The sequence below is a fragment of the Heterodontus francisci genome, chromosome 4 (assembly GCF_036365525.1).
Source record: "Heterodontus francisci isolate sHetFra1 chromosome 4, sHetFra1.hap1, whole genome shotgun sequence".
Taxonomy (NCBI): Eukaryota; Metazoa; Chordata; class Chondrichthyes; order Heterodontiformes; family Heterodontidae; genus Heterodontus; species Heterodontus francisci.
In genome coordinates, this window is record NC_090374.1 from 46,917,303 (window position 1) to 46,936,218 (window position 18,916).

General features: G+C 48.9%; 1 protein-coding gene across 1 annotated transcript in view; it reads left to right on the plus strand.

The window, feature by feature from the left end:
* The window catches only part of dmgdh (dimethylglycine dehydrogenase), a 173,522-nt gene that overhangs the window by 131,135 nt on the left and 23,471 nt on the right, over nucleotides 1-18,916 (plus strand). Inside the window, exon 13 of the mRNA XM_068029462.1 lies at nucleotides 13,742-13,899. Coding sequence (XP_067885563.1) covers nucleotides 13,742-13,899 — 158 coding nt within the window. The remainder of the gene's footprint in view (nucleotides 1-13,741; nucleotides 13,900-18,916) is intronic.

The following is an 18,916-nucleotide window of genomic DNA, read 5'->3' on the forward strand; positions in this document are numbered from 1 at the left end:
TTTTACCAGCAGCGATAGTGAATGGGCATTTCGCCAGCTGAGGAGGCAGCCCAGTATTATCTGGCAGCCTCCTTGCAGGCTTGGGTGGGGGGGTGCCCTCCTGATCGGGCAATCTGTTCCCCATAGAGGGCCCCCCCAGCGGCACAAGCTGCCCTTGCTGAACCACTCCCTCTTGATCGAACCCCTCCTGCCTCGTCGGGGCCCAGCCAATTGTCCCCAGCGTTGCCCAAACCCCATTCACCTGTTTTAGGCTGCCGTCCATGATACTGCAATGAAAACAGAATATGCTGGAATCACTCAGCAGGTCAGGCAGCATCTGTGGAGAGAGAAGTAGAGTTAACGTTTCAGGTCTAAGACCTTTCATCAGAACCCATGATGCAGCTCTGGTCTGGGTGCAGTGGCTACTGCTCCCAGTGGCACTGCTGGAACCGAGGAGCTGCTGGCCCACTGATTGACCAGTAGCTCTTGGAGGCGGGACTTTCTGCCTCAGAGGGCCGAAGTCTCGACCAAGGCTATTTAAGGGCCTGGGCCATGTAAAATTACCGCGTGAATTCCAGGCCCGGCAGAGGGGTACCCGCCCTGAATTTTCAGCCAGTGGGCGGGGCCTCTGCCACAACTCTAAATTCCGTTCCTGGTATTTGTACAACAGTGAGTCTTTAAAAGGGCAGTATCTTGAAGCAAATGTTTGATAAAAAGGAGTCGGAAGAATCATGCGCAGTGTCAATATGTTGTCATGCACAGCTGTGCAACTATACTCTTTGTGATTTTACTGTGTGCTTGTGAACAAACTAAAGACATTTCTTCACTTTTTTTTAATGTCGACAGCTTTTGAAGCAATGTTAATTGTGCACGTTTTTTCTTCTGGTTCTATAGTCCAAGTTGAACCGCCTCCTTAAATTTGCATTATTAATTTCTCTCAGCACTATTATGGCCCAGATCATGATCTTTCCCCCCCATCTTCACACCACCATTATTTTCTTTTTCGAGTGATGGTGAGTTGCACCCTGTGGATTTCTCAAGTCCAAAATCCCAGAATGATCCTTGTTGCTGTTCTCTAGTCCTTCGCCAACTTATCAATGTCTCTTGAAGATAGGGACCCAGAAATAGTGCTCAATATTCCAAATGTGGCCCTTCCTAGGATCTGTAAAAGTTTGAATAACTATTTTCAACTTATAATCAAAGGTTCCTGCAGTTTAATCTATACTTTAGAAGTCTTGTTGGTAAATGAGGGCATTTTCTGCCAACTTCCCCAAATAGATAATGACAAATTTGCTCCAGTGCACTTGCAACTCAGCTGGCTCTGCCTGTCTCCAGACAAGCAGAGGAAACAAATGTAATAGCTCAATTATCACATTATTTACAGCCTAAAACACTGCAATTGAGCTGCTATTTTGATAAATATAAATCCTGTCTGAAAAATGTCTTGTAATCAGTTCACACTAAAAGAAATGTAGTATTAAAGCATAGAGTAGGTTTGAGAAATGTGGATTTGGATTTTCCTGGCCCTGTGGAGACAGGGTTGTAGGTGCCGGGGGTGGGGGGGTTGGGAGGGGCACTGTGGTTCCCCAATGCATTCCCACTTCCGGGGAACTTTCCCAAGGACGGGCTGGGAACTGGGTCAGCTGCTCGCTCTACGGAAGCAGGCAGCTAATTAGTCCAATTAAGGTTCTACATAGGGGCCATCTTGTGCCGGAGCCGGTATTTCACTAACGTTGGAAGGGGCGCCCTGCCGTGTGCTGAGGCTGCCGACTTGACCGAGGCAGCCTCCTGGTGGCAGGCCGAGTGGCATCAGAGCCAGAGGCTCCATGCCCCATGACGGGACTGCAAGGATGAAAGGCCGCAGCCTTGTCCGCGCATAGGCCCCCGGAGCAGGTTTCCTTTCCACCCCGATGTCCCTACCAGCTTTGGGCCTCTTTATTTTATTGTTTCTATGCAGGAAACCGAGGGCAACTCCATATGAGGCCCCCTTGCACTCGCCTCCCTGCCTCGGCAAATCACTTATCTCTCAGTGGGGCTGTCGGCCTGACATCTCTGTGGGCCCTCTGATTGTACCTGCAGCATCAGGAGACCTTCAGCCATCCTTACTAGGACAGAGAGCATGGAGGCAGTCAGTTAGCAGACCGCCTTCCAGAAGGTTGTGCCGACAGGTGTGCTGACGAGCCTGCCAGAAAATTCAGCCTGTGGAGTCAGGCAACAAACTATAAGATTTTTATTTTGCTGCAGAGCCTTGATTCTTGTTTTATTATATTTAATATAGTAACATATATTACTAGTCAATGACTTACTATTAGTAACGTTTCAGTGCTTTTATGGCCGCTTAGTTTTTTGCAGCACAGAAGAACATCTTTACAGGAGCAGAAAGCCTGTATAAGAGGAGGAGGAAAGTGTCTTTGTTCAGATTTACTTTTCTTATCTATAGGGTTTGTTCCGCAGTGATTTTGCAATGTTTAAATGTTTTAATTATTTACCTAACTTAAATATTTACTTAATCATTCAGTGATCAAAGGTTAGCAAATGATTAAGGTGCAAACATTCAACATAAGCATTGCTGACGTAAACCAAACTCCATAAAGTGATGTCCCAGAACTAGTCAGCCATCTTTACTTAATGAGCAAATATCAGGAACCTGGCTGGGGATCAAGCTTTACAATCTATCAAGGCTGAAAGTGAAGACAAAAACACATCGCGTCCTGATCAGAGAACTCCTCCACGCTGATTATGCTGCGCTAGTCACTCACACAGAAACTCGGCTACAAAGACTCACGGACTGTCTCTCCCATGCCTGTAACTTGGTCTCCTCGACTATAAGTGTCAAGAAAACTATGGTCATGGGACAAGATGTTGCATCTCCGCTCTTGAACGCACTAAATAAAACCCCACTGGAAGTGGTTAGCAAGTTCTGCTACCTTAGGTCCATGGTAACAGACAATCTGTCCCTTGATGCAGAGCTCAATACATGCATAGGGAAAGCAGCTACCACCTTTTACCAACTCACAAAACGTGCATGGGATAACACCAAGCTAATGCTTAGGACCAAGCTCATGGTTTCTAAGGCCTGTATTCTCAGCACCTTGCTGTATGACTGTGAAACATGAGTGACTACCAGGAAAAGCAACTCAATAATTTCCATCTTCGCTGTCTGCGGTGCATTATGGGTATATCCTGGCAGGACAAAATCACAAATGCAGCAGTCCTCTCAAAGGCAGAGCTCCCAAGTGTGTTGGAACTAATCAAACAGAGGTGACTTCGGTGGATTGGACACATCCGTGGGATGGAAGACCCTCACGTACGCAAAGACCTTCTGTATGGTGAGGTAGCCGGGGCCAGACGACCAGTGGGAAACCCAAAGCTCTGCTTCAAGGATGCCTGCAAGTGTGACATGAAATGTCCACTGTTGCACCTGGGAATCACTAGCTGGCAAAAGAGGGAAATGGCAACACATCCTGTGGACTGGTGTGCACTACCGCAATGATCAGTGGCTAAAACAGCTTGGCAACAGACACCAACATCAAAAACAACAACTCACAGCATCACTTGGGAGTTTACATGTAGCACTTGTGGCAGAACCTGCCTCTCAAGGATTGGCCTTCATAGCCATCAACAAAGGTGTACCAAGACAAGACATCCTACTTAAATGGAATGTTTGCTGCATGTCCATCATCTTTTGTAGATGGAAGGATGCCGACTAAGCCTGGGGATCTGCTAAGACTAATTCACAGTTCATAGTACAACAATATACCTAAGAAAACATCACGTGCCCTAGATTCTGTCAGGGTTTGGGACCGACCATTCCTGTAAAGGCACAAAAACATGTTATTCTTTTTAAAAAAACTCCTACTCCTTCGCACTTAAACTTACCGTCATTATTTTAAGATTCTTTTGTTTTCAAATAATTTTAATTCAAGGGAGACGACACCACCTTCCTGATTAAAGAGTACAATTTTTCTTTAAATTAAAGGAATTGCAAGGAGTTGTCATGTAACATTGTGGTGCGGATTCAGCTAACCTCAGTAACACTTGACTGCAAACATGACAAACAGCAGCTTGCCAGTGCATGGGGTATATACTTTGTTAAAAAGGGGAGAGTACGCACTTTGGAGGGTGTTAATTTGTAACTGTGTGTAAGTTTGAAGTAAACAGGCATTGTGTGAAGGAGAACGTTCCATCGAAATAAATAGCTGTATCTCCGGCATCCGTAGAAAGAAATTTGTAATTTATTTGTGGGTGGGGAGGACCGTGGAAAAGATTTTTAACCTAGTTTATAACCAGTTTAATACAACTGGTCTCAAGACCTTAGTGAAAATACTTTTTTATCCGTTCTTGGAATGTGGGCATCACTGGCAAGACCAGCATTTATTGCTCATCCCTTTTTTTCCTTGAGAAGATGGTGGTAAGCTGTCTTTTTGAACTGCTGCAGTCCATGTGATGAAGGTACTCCCGCAGTGCTGTTAGGGAGGCAGTTTCAGAATTTTGACCCAGCGACGGTAAAGGAACGATGATACATTTCCAAGTCAGGATGGTGTGTGGCTTGGAGGGGAACTTGCATGTGGTAACATTCCCATGTGCCTGCTGCCCTTGTTCTCCGAGGTGGTGGAGGTCACGAGTTTGGGAGGTGCTGACAAAGAAGCCTCAGCGGGTAGCTGCAGTGCCCCTTGCTGCCATTGCGCGCCGATGGTGGAGGGAGTGAATGTTTAAAGTGGTGGATGGGATGCCAGTCAAGCAAACTGCTTTGTCCCGGTTGGGGGTGTCGATGTTTTTGAGTGTTGTTGGGCCTAGGACACTACCCTGAGGAACTCCTGAAGTGATGTCCTGGGGCTGAAATGATTGGCCTCCAACAACCACAACCATCTTTCTTTGTGCTAAGTATGACGCCAACCAGTAGAGAGTTTCCCCCCGATTCCCATTGACTTCAGTTTTGCCAGGGCTTCTTGATGCCACATTCTGTCAAATGCTGCCTTGATGTCAATGGCAGTCACTCTCACCCCACTTCTTGAGTTCATCTCTTTTGTCCATGTTTGGACCAAGGCTATAATGAGGTCTGGAGCTGAGTGGCCCTGGTGGAACCCAAACTGAGAATCACTGAGCAGTTTATTGGCGAGGAGGTGCTGCATGATAGCATTTTTAATTTTTTAAATTTTATTTTTTTTAATTTTAGAGATACAGCACTGAAACAGGCCCTTCGGCCCACCAAGTCTGTGCCGACCAACAACCACCCATTTATACTAACCCTACAATTCCCTACCACCTACCTACACTAGGGGCAATTTACAATGGCCAATTTACCTATCACCTGCAAGTCTTTGGCTGTGGGAGGAAACCAGAGCGCCTGGCGAAAACCCACATGGTCACAGGGAGAACTTGCAAACTCCGCACAGGCAGTACCCAGAATTGAACCCGGGTCCCTGGAGCTGTGAGGCTGCAGTGCTAATCACTGCGCCACTGTGCCGCCCCAATCTTCCATCACTTTGCTGATGATTGAGAATAAACCAATGGGGTGGTAATTGGATTTGTTCTGCTTTTTGTGCATAGAACATTTCTGGATGACTTTTCACATCGTAGGGTAGTTGTCAGTGTACTGGAACAGCTTGGCCAGGGGCACGGCTAGTTCTGGCGCACAAATCCTCAGTACTATAGCCGGAGTGTTGTCGGGATCCTTAGCTCTTTCTGTATCTAGTGCCTTCAGCCATTTCTTGATATCACCATTTCTTGAGTGACTTGAATTGGCTGAAGACTGGCATCTGTAATACTAGGAACCTCAGGAGGAGGCTAAGGTGGATCATCCATTCGACACTCCTGGCTGAAGATAGTCTTGTCTTTTCATTCATTTGCTGGGCTCTGCAGTTATTAAGGATGCGGTTGTTTTTGGATCCTCCTCCTCCCGTCTCCAGTGTTCCAGCTCAGCCTTCACCTGACTGAGGAGAAGTGTATTCGAGAACCAGGACCTCAAACCCGGGACTGAGGTCATGGCTTACCAGGCAGTAGTGATCCCAAGCCCTGATCTGTTTTGGAGATTTGGACAGTCTACAGCAGGCACCTCGAGGCTTTGGAGAAATATCACCAATGCTGTCCCCACAAAATCCTTCAACTGCGTTGGCAGGATAGATGGTCTAATGTCAGCATCCTCTCCCAAGCCAATATTTGTTGCATCGGGTTGCTAGTCACCCAAAACCAGCATTGCTGGATGGGCCACATGCCTGTCACCAGGCTTCCAAAACAACTGCTCTACTGTGAAATTTGTCGCGGCAAGAGACCCCCAGGACGACAGAGGAAACACTTTAGGGATGTTCTTAAAGCGTCCCCGAAGAGATCTGACATTCCCACAGATTCATGGCAATCCCAAGGCCCGTGACCCCCTAAACTGTAGAAGGAGCTCTCGGGAAGGCACCGAGCACCTTGAGAGACTTTGATGGGAGCATGTGGACGCAAAGTCCAGGCAGTGGAAGGAGCACACAGCCCCCACCCACAAGCAACTCGTCTATTCGATCCTTCAAACACCACCTGCCCATATGTGGTAGAGTCTTTGGATTGCATGTCGGACTCATTAGACATCTTAGAGCACAATGAACCGGAGTGGAAGCAAGTCATCCTTGATCCTGTGAGACTGTCTAAGAAGAAGGAGAAGGGAGAATGTGTTATATTCAAGAAAGTCAGGTGAAGGATAGAATCGGAGACAATCTTTACTTGGTCTAATATTTATTTACAGTGTGAAACATTACAAGCATACTCCTCCTAACTCAACCACACCACAGTTTCAGTAAGTGTCTCTTTGCACATCTTTTGAAAACCAATTAAAGGGAGGGACAAGATATCCCTATTGAAGGGACACCAGTACCGTATGGTTAGAACTATAAAGGAAACTTAATTAAATTAAACTAAAATGTCATTCCCGGTGGTGATTATGCACTCCAGTCCCTCTGGTGCCCACCAGTTGTGGAAGGCCTCAAGCTTACCAGCAGACACTGCTTGCACCCTCTCCAGGGATGCCTGGGCACAGACGTAAAATGTTCCTTTATATGTGGTCAAGTGAAACCCCAAATAATACCCACCACCTGCATATAATTAAACACAATTGATTTACAATTAACAGGATGGTAGGTGGTAATCAACAAGAGGTTTCCTTTCCCATGTTTGACCTGATGCCACGGGACTTCACTTAGATATTTTGCACAAGTAAAACATTAGCTCAATTTCCCGCCACCTTCCATTCCGGAACACTTTGCTGTTGTGCTTGTAAGCTTCACCTTCATGCTCCTCAGCGCCCCTCAGCCCAATCCATCTGGCTAACCTGACTATCATTACTGAAAAGCTATACAATTCCTGACCCCTGTCCCACTGTCTCTCTCTCACACACACACACATATACAAGGACTCATCATCTGGTGCTCCTTATCGCAGGAGCTAATCTATGCACAGAAATTCAGCTTTTCTTCTGTTTGCAAAATACTGTTGTAATTTAGCCTAACTCAGCCACTTAAACCTTCCAACTGCAGCATATTCCTCCAATCAGATACAACTGTTCGATCAATCCATGGCCTTGGTCAACTACTTGTCCAATAAACAAAGTCCAGTTCTTTAGTGCAGTGACACACACACCAGATTACAATGGCCTGAGCTTCATTCACAGTGGATGAGGGAGGTCGGGGGGGAGGGTGTGGAGGTGGGACTGAGGTGAAGATGGGAGAGTGGGAGGTGCATGAAGTGATGATGGGGCAGTGTGTGGGGGGGTGAGGTGAGGATGGGGGAGTGTGTGGGGGGGTGAGGTGAGTTTGGGGGAGTGGGGGTGCATGAGGTGAGGATGGGGGAGTGTGTGGGGGATGAGGTGAGGATGGGGGAGTGGGATGTGCGTGAGGTGAAGATGGGGGAGTGTGTGGGAGGTGAGGTGAGGATGGGGGAGTGTGTGGGGGTTGAGCTGAGGATGGGGTGGAGGGAATGAGGTAAGGATGGAGGAGTGACGGGTGCATGAGGTGAGGATGAGGGAGTGTGTTGAGGGTGGGGCTAGATGAGGATGGAGGAGTGTTTGCGGGGGGGAGGGGTGAGGATGGGGGAGTATGTGGCGGCGTGAAGTGAGGATAAGGGTTTGCAGGGGTGAGGATGGCGGAGTGTGTGAGGGGTGGGATAAAGGTTTGGGCGGGTGAGCATGGGGGAGTGTGTGGCGGTTGACGATGGGGGAGTGTTTGGGGGGGTGAGGATAGGGGAGTGTGTGGGGGGTGAGGATAGGGGAGTGTGTGGGGGGTGAGGATGGGGGAGTGTGTGGGGGGTGAGGATGGGGGAGTGTGTGGGGGGTGAGGATGGGGGAGTGTGTGAGCGGTGAGGATGGGGGAGTGTGTCGGGGGTAGGATGGGGGAGTGTGGGGGGGAGGATGGGGGAGTGTGTGGGGGACAGGATGGGGGAGTGTGTGGCGGGGAGGATGGGTGAGTGTGTGGGGGGTGAGGTTGCGGGAGTGTGTGGGGGGAGGATGGGGGAGTGTGTGGGGTGAGGTTGGGAGAGTGTGTGGGGGGAGGATGGGGGAGTGTGTGGGGTGAGGTTGGGAGAGTGTGTGGGGGGTGAGGTGGGGGGAGTGTATGGGGGTGAGGATGGGGGTGTGTCTTGGGGGTGAGGTTGGGGGAGTGTCTGGGGGTGAGGTTGGGGGAGTGTATGGGGGTGAGGTTGGGGGAGTGTATGGGGGTGAGGAAGGGGGAGTGTGTGGGGGGTGAGGATGGGGGTGAGGTTGGGGGAGTGTCTGGGGGTGAGTTGGGAGAGTGTGTGGGGGGTGAGGTTGGGGGAGTGTATGGGGGTGAGGAAGGGGGAGTGTGTGGGGGTGAGGATGGGGGTGAGGTTGGGGGAGTGTCTGGGGGTGAGTTGGGAGAGTGTGTGGGGGGTGAGGTTGGGGGAATGTATGGGGGTGAGGTTGGGGGAGTGTATGGGGGTGAGGAAGGGGGAGTGTGTGGGGGGTGAGGATGGGGGTCTGTCTTGGGGGTGAGGTTGGGGGAGTGTCTGGGGGTGAGGTTGGGGGAGTGTATGGGGGTGAGGAAGGGGGAGTGTGTGGGGGGTGAGGATGGGGGTCTGTCTTGGGGGTGAGGTTGGGGGAGTGTCTGGGGGTGAGGTTGGGGGAGTGTATGGGGGTGAGGAAGGGGGAGTGTGTGGGGGGTGAGGATGGGGGTCTGTCTTGGGGGTGAGGATGGGGGAGTGTATGGGGGTGATGATGGGGGAGTGTATGGGGGTGAGGATGAGGGAGTGTATGGGGGGGTGATGATGGGGGAGTGTATGGGGGTGAGGATGAGGGAGTGTATGGGGGGGTGAGGATGGGGGAGTGTTTGGGGGGTGAGGTTGTGGGAGTGTTTGGGAGGTGAGGATGGGGGGTGAGGTTGTGGGAGTGTATGGGGGGTGATGATGGGGGAGTGTATGGGGGGTGAGGATGGGGGAGTGTATGGGGGGTGATGATGGGAGAGTGTATGGGGGTGAGGATGGGGGTGATGATGGGGGAGTGTATGGGGGTGAGGATGGGGGGTGAGGTTGTGGGAGTGTATGGGGGTGATGATGGGGGAGTGTATGGGGGGTGAGGATGGGGGAGTGTATGGGGGGTGAGGATGGGGGAGTGTATGGGGGTGAGGATGTGGGTGAGGATGAGGGAGTGTATGGGGGGTGAGGATGGGGGAGTGTATGGGGGGTGAGGATGGGGGAGTGTATGGGGGTGATGATGGGGGAGTGTATGGGGGTGAGGATGTGGGTGAGGATGAGGGAGTGTATGGGGGGTGAGGATGGGGGAGTGTATGGGGGTGATGATGGGGGAGTGTATGGGGGTGAGGATGTGGGTGAGGATGAGGGAGTGTATGGGGGGTGAGGATGGGGGAGTGTTAAGGGGGTGAGGTTGTGGGAGTGTATGGGGGTGAGGATGGGGGAGTGTATGGGGGTGATGATGGGGGAGTGTTAAGGGGGTGAGGTTGTGGGAGTGTGTGGGGGTGAGGTTGGGGGAGTGTGTGGGGGGTGAGGATGGGGGAGTGTATGGGGGTGATGATGGGGGAGTGTATGGGGTGAGGATGGGGGAGTGTATGGGGGTGAGGATGGGGGAGTGTATGGGGTGAGGATGGGGGAGTGTATGGGGGTGAGGATGGGGGAGTGTTTGGGGGGGTGAGGATGGGGGAGTGTATGGGGGTGAGGATGGGGGAGTGTATGGGGGTGAGGATGGGGGAGTGTATGGGGGGTGAGGATGGGGGAGTGTTAGGGGGGTGAGGTTGTGGGAGTGTATGGGGGGTGAGGATGGGTGAGGTTGTGGGAGTGTATGGGGGGTGAGGATGGGGGAGTGTATGGGGGTGAGGTTGTGGGAGTGTTTGGGGGGTGAGGATGGGGGAGTATTTGCAGGGGGGAGGATGGTGGCTCAGGGCCACATGTCTGCTTTTTTTCTATTTTCTCCGTACTGAGGAAACTGATTTAAAGGCCAAGCGCCATAATGAGGTTTTCAAATGAAGTAATTTTGTTTGTATGTCTGGTGTGAGGGATCTCCTCTGGAAGTGAGCCTGAATGCAAAAATCCTCATTCTCCCTTCCCTCTGGTTCTTTCAGTAACAGTCCTTGGTGTCTGCCTCCTTGATTCCCATTCACCCATCAGTGGAAACCATATTTCACTGTTTTCCCACAGTAAGGTCCCCAGGTTTCACCCCACCATTTACTGGCTGCTGCCCTCTCGGTGCCTCTACACTCGCCTTGTTGCTACTGCTCCCCGACATCTCTGCAGAAAATGCTGTACCTCATACCAACCTCATTCCCCATTCTCCCTCACTCCCTGCTGAGCTCCCAGTCTCTCCAGACCCTATTCCCCAGTCTCCCCTGAGCTCCCTATCTGCAGTTTCACTGACCATGAACTCTCTATCCATGGTGACTCCCCCTCCCCACAAGCCCCAGTCTCCTGACCCCCTGACTTCCCTCTATCACCCAGCCAAACTCTCAGCTGCTTCTCTACCAACTGGTCCCGTTTTGATCACCCACTGGCAGTAGGTGGTAATCAGCAGGAGGTTTCCTTGCCCATGTTTGACCTGATGTCATGAGCCTTCGTGGGGTCCAGAATCACTGTTGAAGACTCTGAAGGCCACTCCCTCCTGACTGTATACCACTGTGCTGCCAGCTCTGGTGAGATAGGACATGCCCAGAGATGGTGATGGAAGAATCTAGGACATTGACTATAAGATATGATTCAATGTCTGGCTATGTCAGGCTGTTGCTCGACTATTCTGTGGGACAGTTTTCCCAATTTTGGCATAAGTCCCTTGATGTTGGTGAGCAGGACTTTGCAGTGTCGACTGAGCAGGGTATACTTTGTTATTCCCGCTGCCTGGGTCGATTCTGGGTGGTTCATGCGGTTTTATTCTTCTTTAACTTTTCTGTAGCGGTTTGATACAACTGAATGGCTTGCTAGGCTATTTCTGAGGGCAGTTAAGAGTCAACCACATTGCTGTGAGTGTGGAATCACACGTAGACCAGACCAGGTAAGGATGGCAGATATCCCTCCCCGAAGGGCATTAGTGAACCACAAGTTTTTAACGACAATGCAGTGTTTTCATGATCATTATTATTAATGATCATTTTATTCGATATGTTAATTAATTGAATCGAAATTCCCCCAGCTACCATGGTAGGATTTGTGTCTCTGGAGCATTAGTCCGGGCCTCTGGATTACTAGTTCAGTAACATCACCACTATGCTACCGTCCCCCTCAGGATGTCACGAAAAGCAGGGCAGAGTCAGTGTGCCAGTTGTTGGTTGCTGTTGCTGCTGTAGCGAGAAATTTAAAGGCAGAATTCTCCTGGACTTCTCACGGACGTATCCAGGAGATTTACGTCCCCGTTCTAGTGGGCAGTCATATCCAGGGCCTACCACAAGTAGCGTGGCTAGAAACTGCCTTCATGATGCCCTAACCTTAACCCTAGTTAGTCAGGAATTCTGATGTCTCCTGATGATGGCTTATGTAACCTTTGAGATAACACCCTTGGGATTCATATAGTTGGCAAGACACAGGACCAGGATTTCCATGCATGTACCTGCAGAAGACTCAGAAGCTCTGAGACGAGGGCCACATCTGCCCCAAGAAGCTTATAATACCATAGTGAGGCCAACCATCACTGGTGTCCCTGGGTCTTAGGTAGCACCTTAGTACAGCACCAGGATAGGTTTCAAAACAGCACAGAGAAGCACTGGGGTATGCCTGGTGATAAAATGAATTGCTTGTTCTAAATATATGGCTGTTTAATAAAACCACTTTTTCGATATGGTCCAAGGAATGCCTGTTTGTTTTTTGTGTTTGAGATGATATTTGAAGGGACAGTGTGACCTGTAGAATTTTCTCCCTCAGAGTCGCCTTATTATCTGTTACACTATTACTTCTATTTCCTCCTGTTCCTATTCTGCCTTTATCAAATGGACATGTATGGGAAGACCCACAATTAACCCCTTGGTAATGGCTCAGTGACAGAAGAGTGAGGAGAAATAGATTTTCCTGCCTGAAACTGCTGAAAAGCAGTTAGCAGCGTTCTTTCATAGCAGCACAATGGAGGAAAGGTTTTTCTAATAGGTCGAGTCAATATCAACACTGTGAACAGTCAAAACCTATAAACCCAATCACTTCCTGTCACACACATACTTAACCTACCTTTCTACAAATCACAACTTAAGTCAGCTGCAATTCTCGTCTAAATGGTGCAATTATCTTGTTATTTGTACACAAATGGAGCGCAGGTACAAATTCTGCCAGCAGCTAGTTTAACTGGAGTTTACTGTGTAATTTAAAACAGATGTAAATGTATGTGACTTTACACCCAAATTACAGTTTTTTATGCTGGGACCACATGATTTTTATATCCAAGAAATTGTAGAATTTTAAGGCTCCCGTTTTTTCGATGTTCTGACAGAACAAACCGATCCTTTCTCAGACTGTTATATTTTTATTTCAAAATAAATGCTCTCAGTTGTAAGACTTCTCCAGAGACTGATGATTTCTGTGGGGCTCTTCAGGAAAGCCGTTGCACAAAAATCTATCAATTGTTTATGGATAAATTGAAAGGTACAGCACCGTGTACATCCCAGGACAAAATCACAAATATCTACATTGACTGAATGTGCTGTTCACATACCCTACTTTGGTCTAAAATGTTCTGGAAGTATCAAAAATGTAGCAGGTCAGAACTGCAACAAGTCACTTTCTCCACTTATTGGAACGCAACTACAGCTCACATCCAGACAGCACTTGCCCCCCGAGCACTATTTAGCTGGAATGTCTGAGGAAACTCTTTCCAACATTCTGAACTTTTCACACTCTTGCCAAACCTGTAATAAGTAGTGGTGTAAATCCTATATAAGTAATGGCCGAAGTTCCAGCAGGTAACTTCTGACCAGAGTAAATAATGTTAGCCGTTTCACTATACATTGAGGTGTGGTTATGAGCAAATTTATTTCCATTCTAATGCACTGCACTTAATAGAATTCCAGTGTATTGGACAGCCAGTAATGTCGATATTCCCCAGCTGTACATCCCATTTTATACGAGTGTAAAAGTGTTGAAAAGTAAAGGAAATGTCTGCAGTACAATCCTTACAATGTGAAATAAAAACAAGAAATGCTGGAAATACTCAGCAGGTCTGGCAGCATCTGTGGAGAGAGAAAGAGTTAATGTTTCAGGCCAGTGATCCTTCTTCAGAACCTTACAATGTGAAACCCACTAATATTGATCTTTGGGCATGGTTTAGGCTTGACTGACTTCTCAGTTTTCACTCTAGGTGAGCTCGGCTGGGAGTTGTACCACAAACGACAAGACACTGCTGCCCTCTATACCGCCATCATGGAAGCAGGGCAAGAATTTGGAATTGACAACTTTGGAGCGTATGCCATGAATTCTTTACGGCTTGAGAAAGCATTTAGAGGCTGGGGAGCAGAGGTCAGTAGCAGGGCAGTATTAAATGTGTCCTTTTCGTAGTCTTCTGTGGGTAAATGCACTAAGTAATAACAACAGGGACAGTCTCAGATCTGTGCTGAGTTAAAATGAAAAACTGAGGGCGGTGGATTTTAACTGGGAGCAGGTTGCAGGTGGGTGGGGCACAGGGCAAGCATCAAACTGACGGCATCAGTTTTTGGCCCAGGCTATTTTAACTCCTGCGCCTCATTCACATCCCGCTGGGGACGATCTGGCTTTGGGCAGATCAAAATCGCGGGACCTGGAGGCTGCCTTTCTGCATCAAGCTGAGCCAAGGGAGAGGATCAGGGCCACTTTGTGAGTGGAAAGGAGGTTAATCCAGAAACCTACACTTTCCTTGTAGGGTCAGGGGGAGCAGTCAGGGTCCTCCTGGCCCCACTAAGGGAAGTGGTTGACTTATCTTAGAGAGCCTCCTCTTTTTTCCCATCAGATTTTACTGAGCAGGGCATAGGCCATTAAATTGAAATTTACTTAGAATTACATCGAATATACAGCACAGAAACTGGCCATTCAACCCCACTAGTCTGTACTGATATTTATACTCTACACAAGTCTCCTGCCATTCCATCTGCCTCATTTCAGACTTTCAGCATATCTTTCTGTTCTCTCTCTGCCATGAACTCATCTAGTCTCCTTTTGAAAGCAGTAAAGCTATTTGCCTCAATCACTTCCTGTCAGAGCAAGTTCCACATTCTGACCAGTCTCTGAGTGAAGAAATTTGTCCTTATTTCCCTATTGGATTTATTGGTAACTATTTTGCATTTATGACCCCTAGTTTTGGATTCTCCCACAAGTGGAAACATTGTTTGAGAAATTGGGCTCATTAGCAATGGAAGCTGCATCATGATTGGGTCCACAGTGTGCAGACGGAGTTGGCAACTACTTCCACGCTGGAAAGGATGGCTCCAAGCTCTGCACAAAGCCTTTCACCAAGCTGGTGCAGGACTCATCCATGCTACTTGACATTGACTGCAGGCTTTCTAGCCAGTTTCCCAATGCACCGAGCATTTTGTTGTGCATACTTATCATTGTCCTTCTTTATGCTGCCCCATCAAAATCCTCCGCAGTAGAACACATGTGCAGCTTCACCCTCCACCAAGCATCTGCACGATCCTTGCCCCCTGCCCTGGCTGTAGCTCACTCATGCCCAGTGTCTCACCACATGCAGATCCTGCTACTAATTTATTCTCCAAGAGACGCAAAGTGCCAGTATCTGAGCTGGTAGCTGCATGTGTGAAATCAAGTGATGGTGCTGTGCCTTCATCATCAGTCTCTTCTTGGTGTTCCTCCACTGCCTGGCCAAGTTGCACCACATAGAACATAGAACAGTACAGCACAGTACAGGCCCTTCGGCCCACGATGTTGTGCCGAACCTTTAACCTACTCTAAGATCAAACTAACTACCTACCCTTCATTCTACTATCATCCATGTACCTATCCAAGAGTCGCTTAAATGCCCCTAATGTATCTGCTTCTACTACCACCGCTGGCAGCGCATTCCACGCACCCACCACTCTCTGTGTAAAGAACCTACCTCTGACATCTCCCCGAAACCTTCCTTCAATCACCTTAAAATTATGCCCCCTGGTGATAGCCCTTTCCACCCTGGGAAAAAGTCTCTGGCTATCCACTCTATCTATGCCTCTCATCATCTTGTACCCCTCTATCAAGTCACCTCTCATCCTTCTTCGCTCCAATGAGAAAAGCCCTAGCTCCCTCAATCTTTCTTCGTAGGGCATGCCCTCCAGTCCAGGCAGCATCCTGGTAAATCTCCTCTGCACCCTCTCTAAAGCTTCCACATCCTTCCTATCAGCATAACCTCGTGGCTCTTGAACTCAATCCCCCTGTTAATGAAAGCCAACACACCATACACCTTCTTAACAACTCTATCAACTTGGGTGGCAACTTTCTATGGACATGGACCCCAAGATCCCTCTGTTCCTCCACACTACCAAGAATTCTGTCTTTAAGCCTGTATTCTGCATTCAAATTCGACCTTCCAAAATGAATCACTTCACACTTTTCCAGGTTGAACTCCATCTGCCACTTCTCAGCCCAGCTCTGCATCCTGTCAATGTCCCGTTGCAACCTACAACAGCCTTCCACACTATCCACAACTCCAGCAACCTTTGTGTCATCGGCAAACTTGCTAACCCAGCCTTCCACTTCCTCATCCAAGTCATTTATAAAAATCACAAAGAGCAGAGGTCCCAGAACAGATCCTTGTGGAACACCACTGGTCACCGAGCTCCATGCTGAATACTTTCCATCTACTACCACCCTCTGACTTCTATGGCCCAGCCAATTTTGTATCCAGACAGCCAACTTTCCCTGAATCCCATGCCTCCTTACTTTCTGAATGAGCCTACCATGGGGAACCTTATCAAACGCCTTGCTAAAATCCATATACACCACATCCACTGCTCTTCCTTCATCAATGTGTTTTGTCACATCTTCAAAGAATTCAATAAGGCTTGTGAGGCATGACCTGCCCCTCACAAAGCCATGCTGACTGTCTCTAATCAAACCATGCTTTTCCAAATAATCATAAATCCTATCTCTCAGAATCCTCTCCAATAATTTGCCCACTACCGACGTAAGACTGACTGGTCTATAATTCCCAGGGTTATCCCTATTCCCTTTCTTGAACAAGGGAACAACATTTGCCACCCTCCAATCATCCGGTACTACTCCAGTGGACAGTGAAGACGCAAAGATCATCGCCAAAGGCGCAGCAATCTCTTCCCTCGCTTCCCGTAATATCCTTGGGTATATCCCGTCTGGCCCCGGGGACTTATCTGTCCTCATATCATTCAAAATTTCCAGCACATCCTCCCTCTTAACCTCAACCTGTTCGAGCATATCAGCCTGTTCCACGCTGTCCTCACAAACGACCAGGTCCCTCTCACTAGTGAATACTGAAGCAAAGTATTCATTTAGGACCTCCCCTACCTCCTCCGACTCCAGGCACAAGTTCCCTCCACTATCCCTGATCGGCCCTACCCTCACTCTGGCCATCCTCTTGTTCCTCACATAAGTGTAGAACGCCTTGGGATTTTCCTTAATCCTACCCGCCAAGACTTTTTCATGTCCCCTTCTAGCTCTCCTAAGTCCATTCTTCAGTTCCTTCCTGGCAACCTTGTAACCCTCTAGAGCCCTGTCTGATCCTTGCTTCCTCAACCTTAAATAAGTTTCCTTCTTCCTCTTGACTAGCTGTTCCACATCTCTTGTCATCCAAGGTTCCTTCACCCTACCATCCCTTCCTCATCGGGACAAACCTATCCAGCAGTCGCAGCAAGTGCTCCCTAAACAACCTCCACATTTCTGTCGTGCATTTCCCTGAGAGCATCTGTTCCCAATTTATGCTCCCCAGTTCCTGCCTAATAGCATTGTAATTGCCCCTCCCCCAATTAAATATTTTCCCATCCCGTCTGCTCCTGTCCCTCTCCATGACTATAGTAAAGGTCAGGGAGTTGTGATCACTATCACCGAAATGCTCTCCCACCGAGAGATCTGCCACTTGGCCTGGTTCCTTGCCAAGCACCAAGTCCAACATAGTCTCCCCTCTAGTTGGCCTATCTACATATTGAGTCAGGGAACCTTCCTGGACACACCTGACAAAAACTGCTCCATCCAAACTATTTGCACTAAGGAGGTTCCAATCAATATTAGGGAAGTTGAAGTCACCCATGACAACAACCCTGTTACTTCTGCACCTTTCCAAAATCGGCCTCCCAATCTGTTCCTCCATGTCTCTGTTGCTATTGGGGGGTCTATAGAAAACTCCCAACAAAGTGACTGCTCCTTTCCTGTGTCTGACTTCCACCCATAATGACTCAATAGACAAACCCTCCTCGACGACCTCCCTTTCTGCAGCTGTGATACTATCCCTGATTAACAATGCCACTCCCCCACCTCTTTTACCTCCCTCCCTAATCCTTTTGAAACATCAAAACCCCGGAACATCCAACATCCATTCCTGCCCCTGTGATATCCACGTCTCCGTAATGGCCACAACATAGTAGCTCCAAGTACTGATCCATGCTCTAAGTTCATCACCCTTATTCCTGACACTTCTTGCGTTAAAATAGACACACTTCAACCCATCATACTGGCTGCAACTTTGCCCTGTCAACTGTCTAACCTTCCTCACAGACTCTCTGCTCTCGGTATCTGCCTGTTCAACAGCTACCCCATCCACTGATCCGTGGCTCCGGTTCCCATCCCCCTGCCAAACTAGTTTAAACCCTCCCGAAGAGCTCTAGCAAACCTCCCGCCCAGGATATTGGTGCCCCTCCAGTTCAGATGCAACCCGTCCTTCTTGTACAGGTCCCACCTTCCCCAGAAGGTATCCCAATGATCCACATATCTGAATCTCTCCCTCCTACACCAGTTCTGTAGCCACGTGTTCAGCTGCACTCGCTCCCTGTTTCTAGCCTCACTAGCACGTGGCACCGGTAACAATCCTGAGATTACTACTCTGCTCGTCCTGCCTTTCAGCTTCCAACTTAACTCCCTATATTCACTTTTCAGGTCCTCATCCCTTTTCCTAGCTATGTCATTGGTACCGATATGTACCACGACCTCTGGCTGCTCCCCCTCCCCCTTAAGAATCCTGTGGACTCGATCCGAGACATCCCTGACCCTGGCACCCAGGAGGCAACATACCATCCGGGAGTCTCGTTCGCGACCACAGAATCTCCTGTCTGTTCCTCTAACCATTGAATCTCCTATCACTATCACTCTCCTATTCTCCCCCCTTCCCTTCTGAGCCACAGAGCCAGGCTCAGTGCCAGAGACCTGGCCACTGTGGCTTTCCTCTGGTAGGTCCCCCCCCCCCAACCGTATCCAAAACGGTATAGGTATTATTGAGGGGAACAGCCACAGGGGATCCCTACACTGTGCGCCTATTCCCTTTCCCTCCCCTGACGGTCACCCAGCTACCTTTATCCTGTAACTTAGGTGTCACTACTTCCCTATA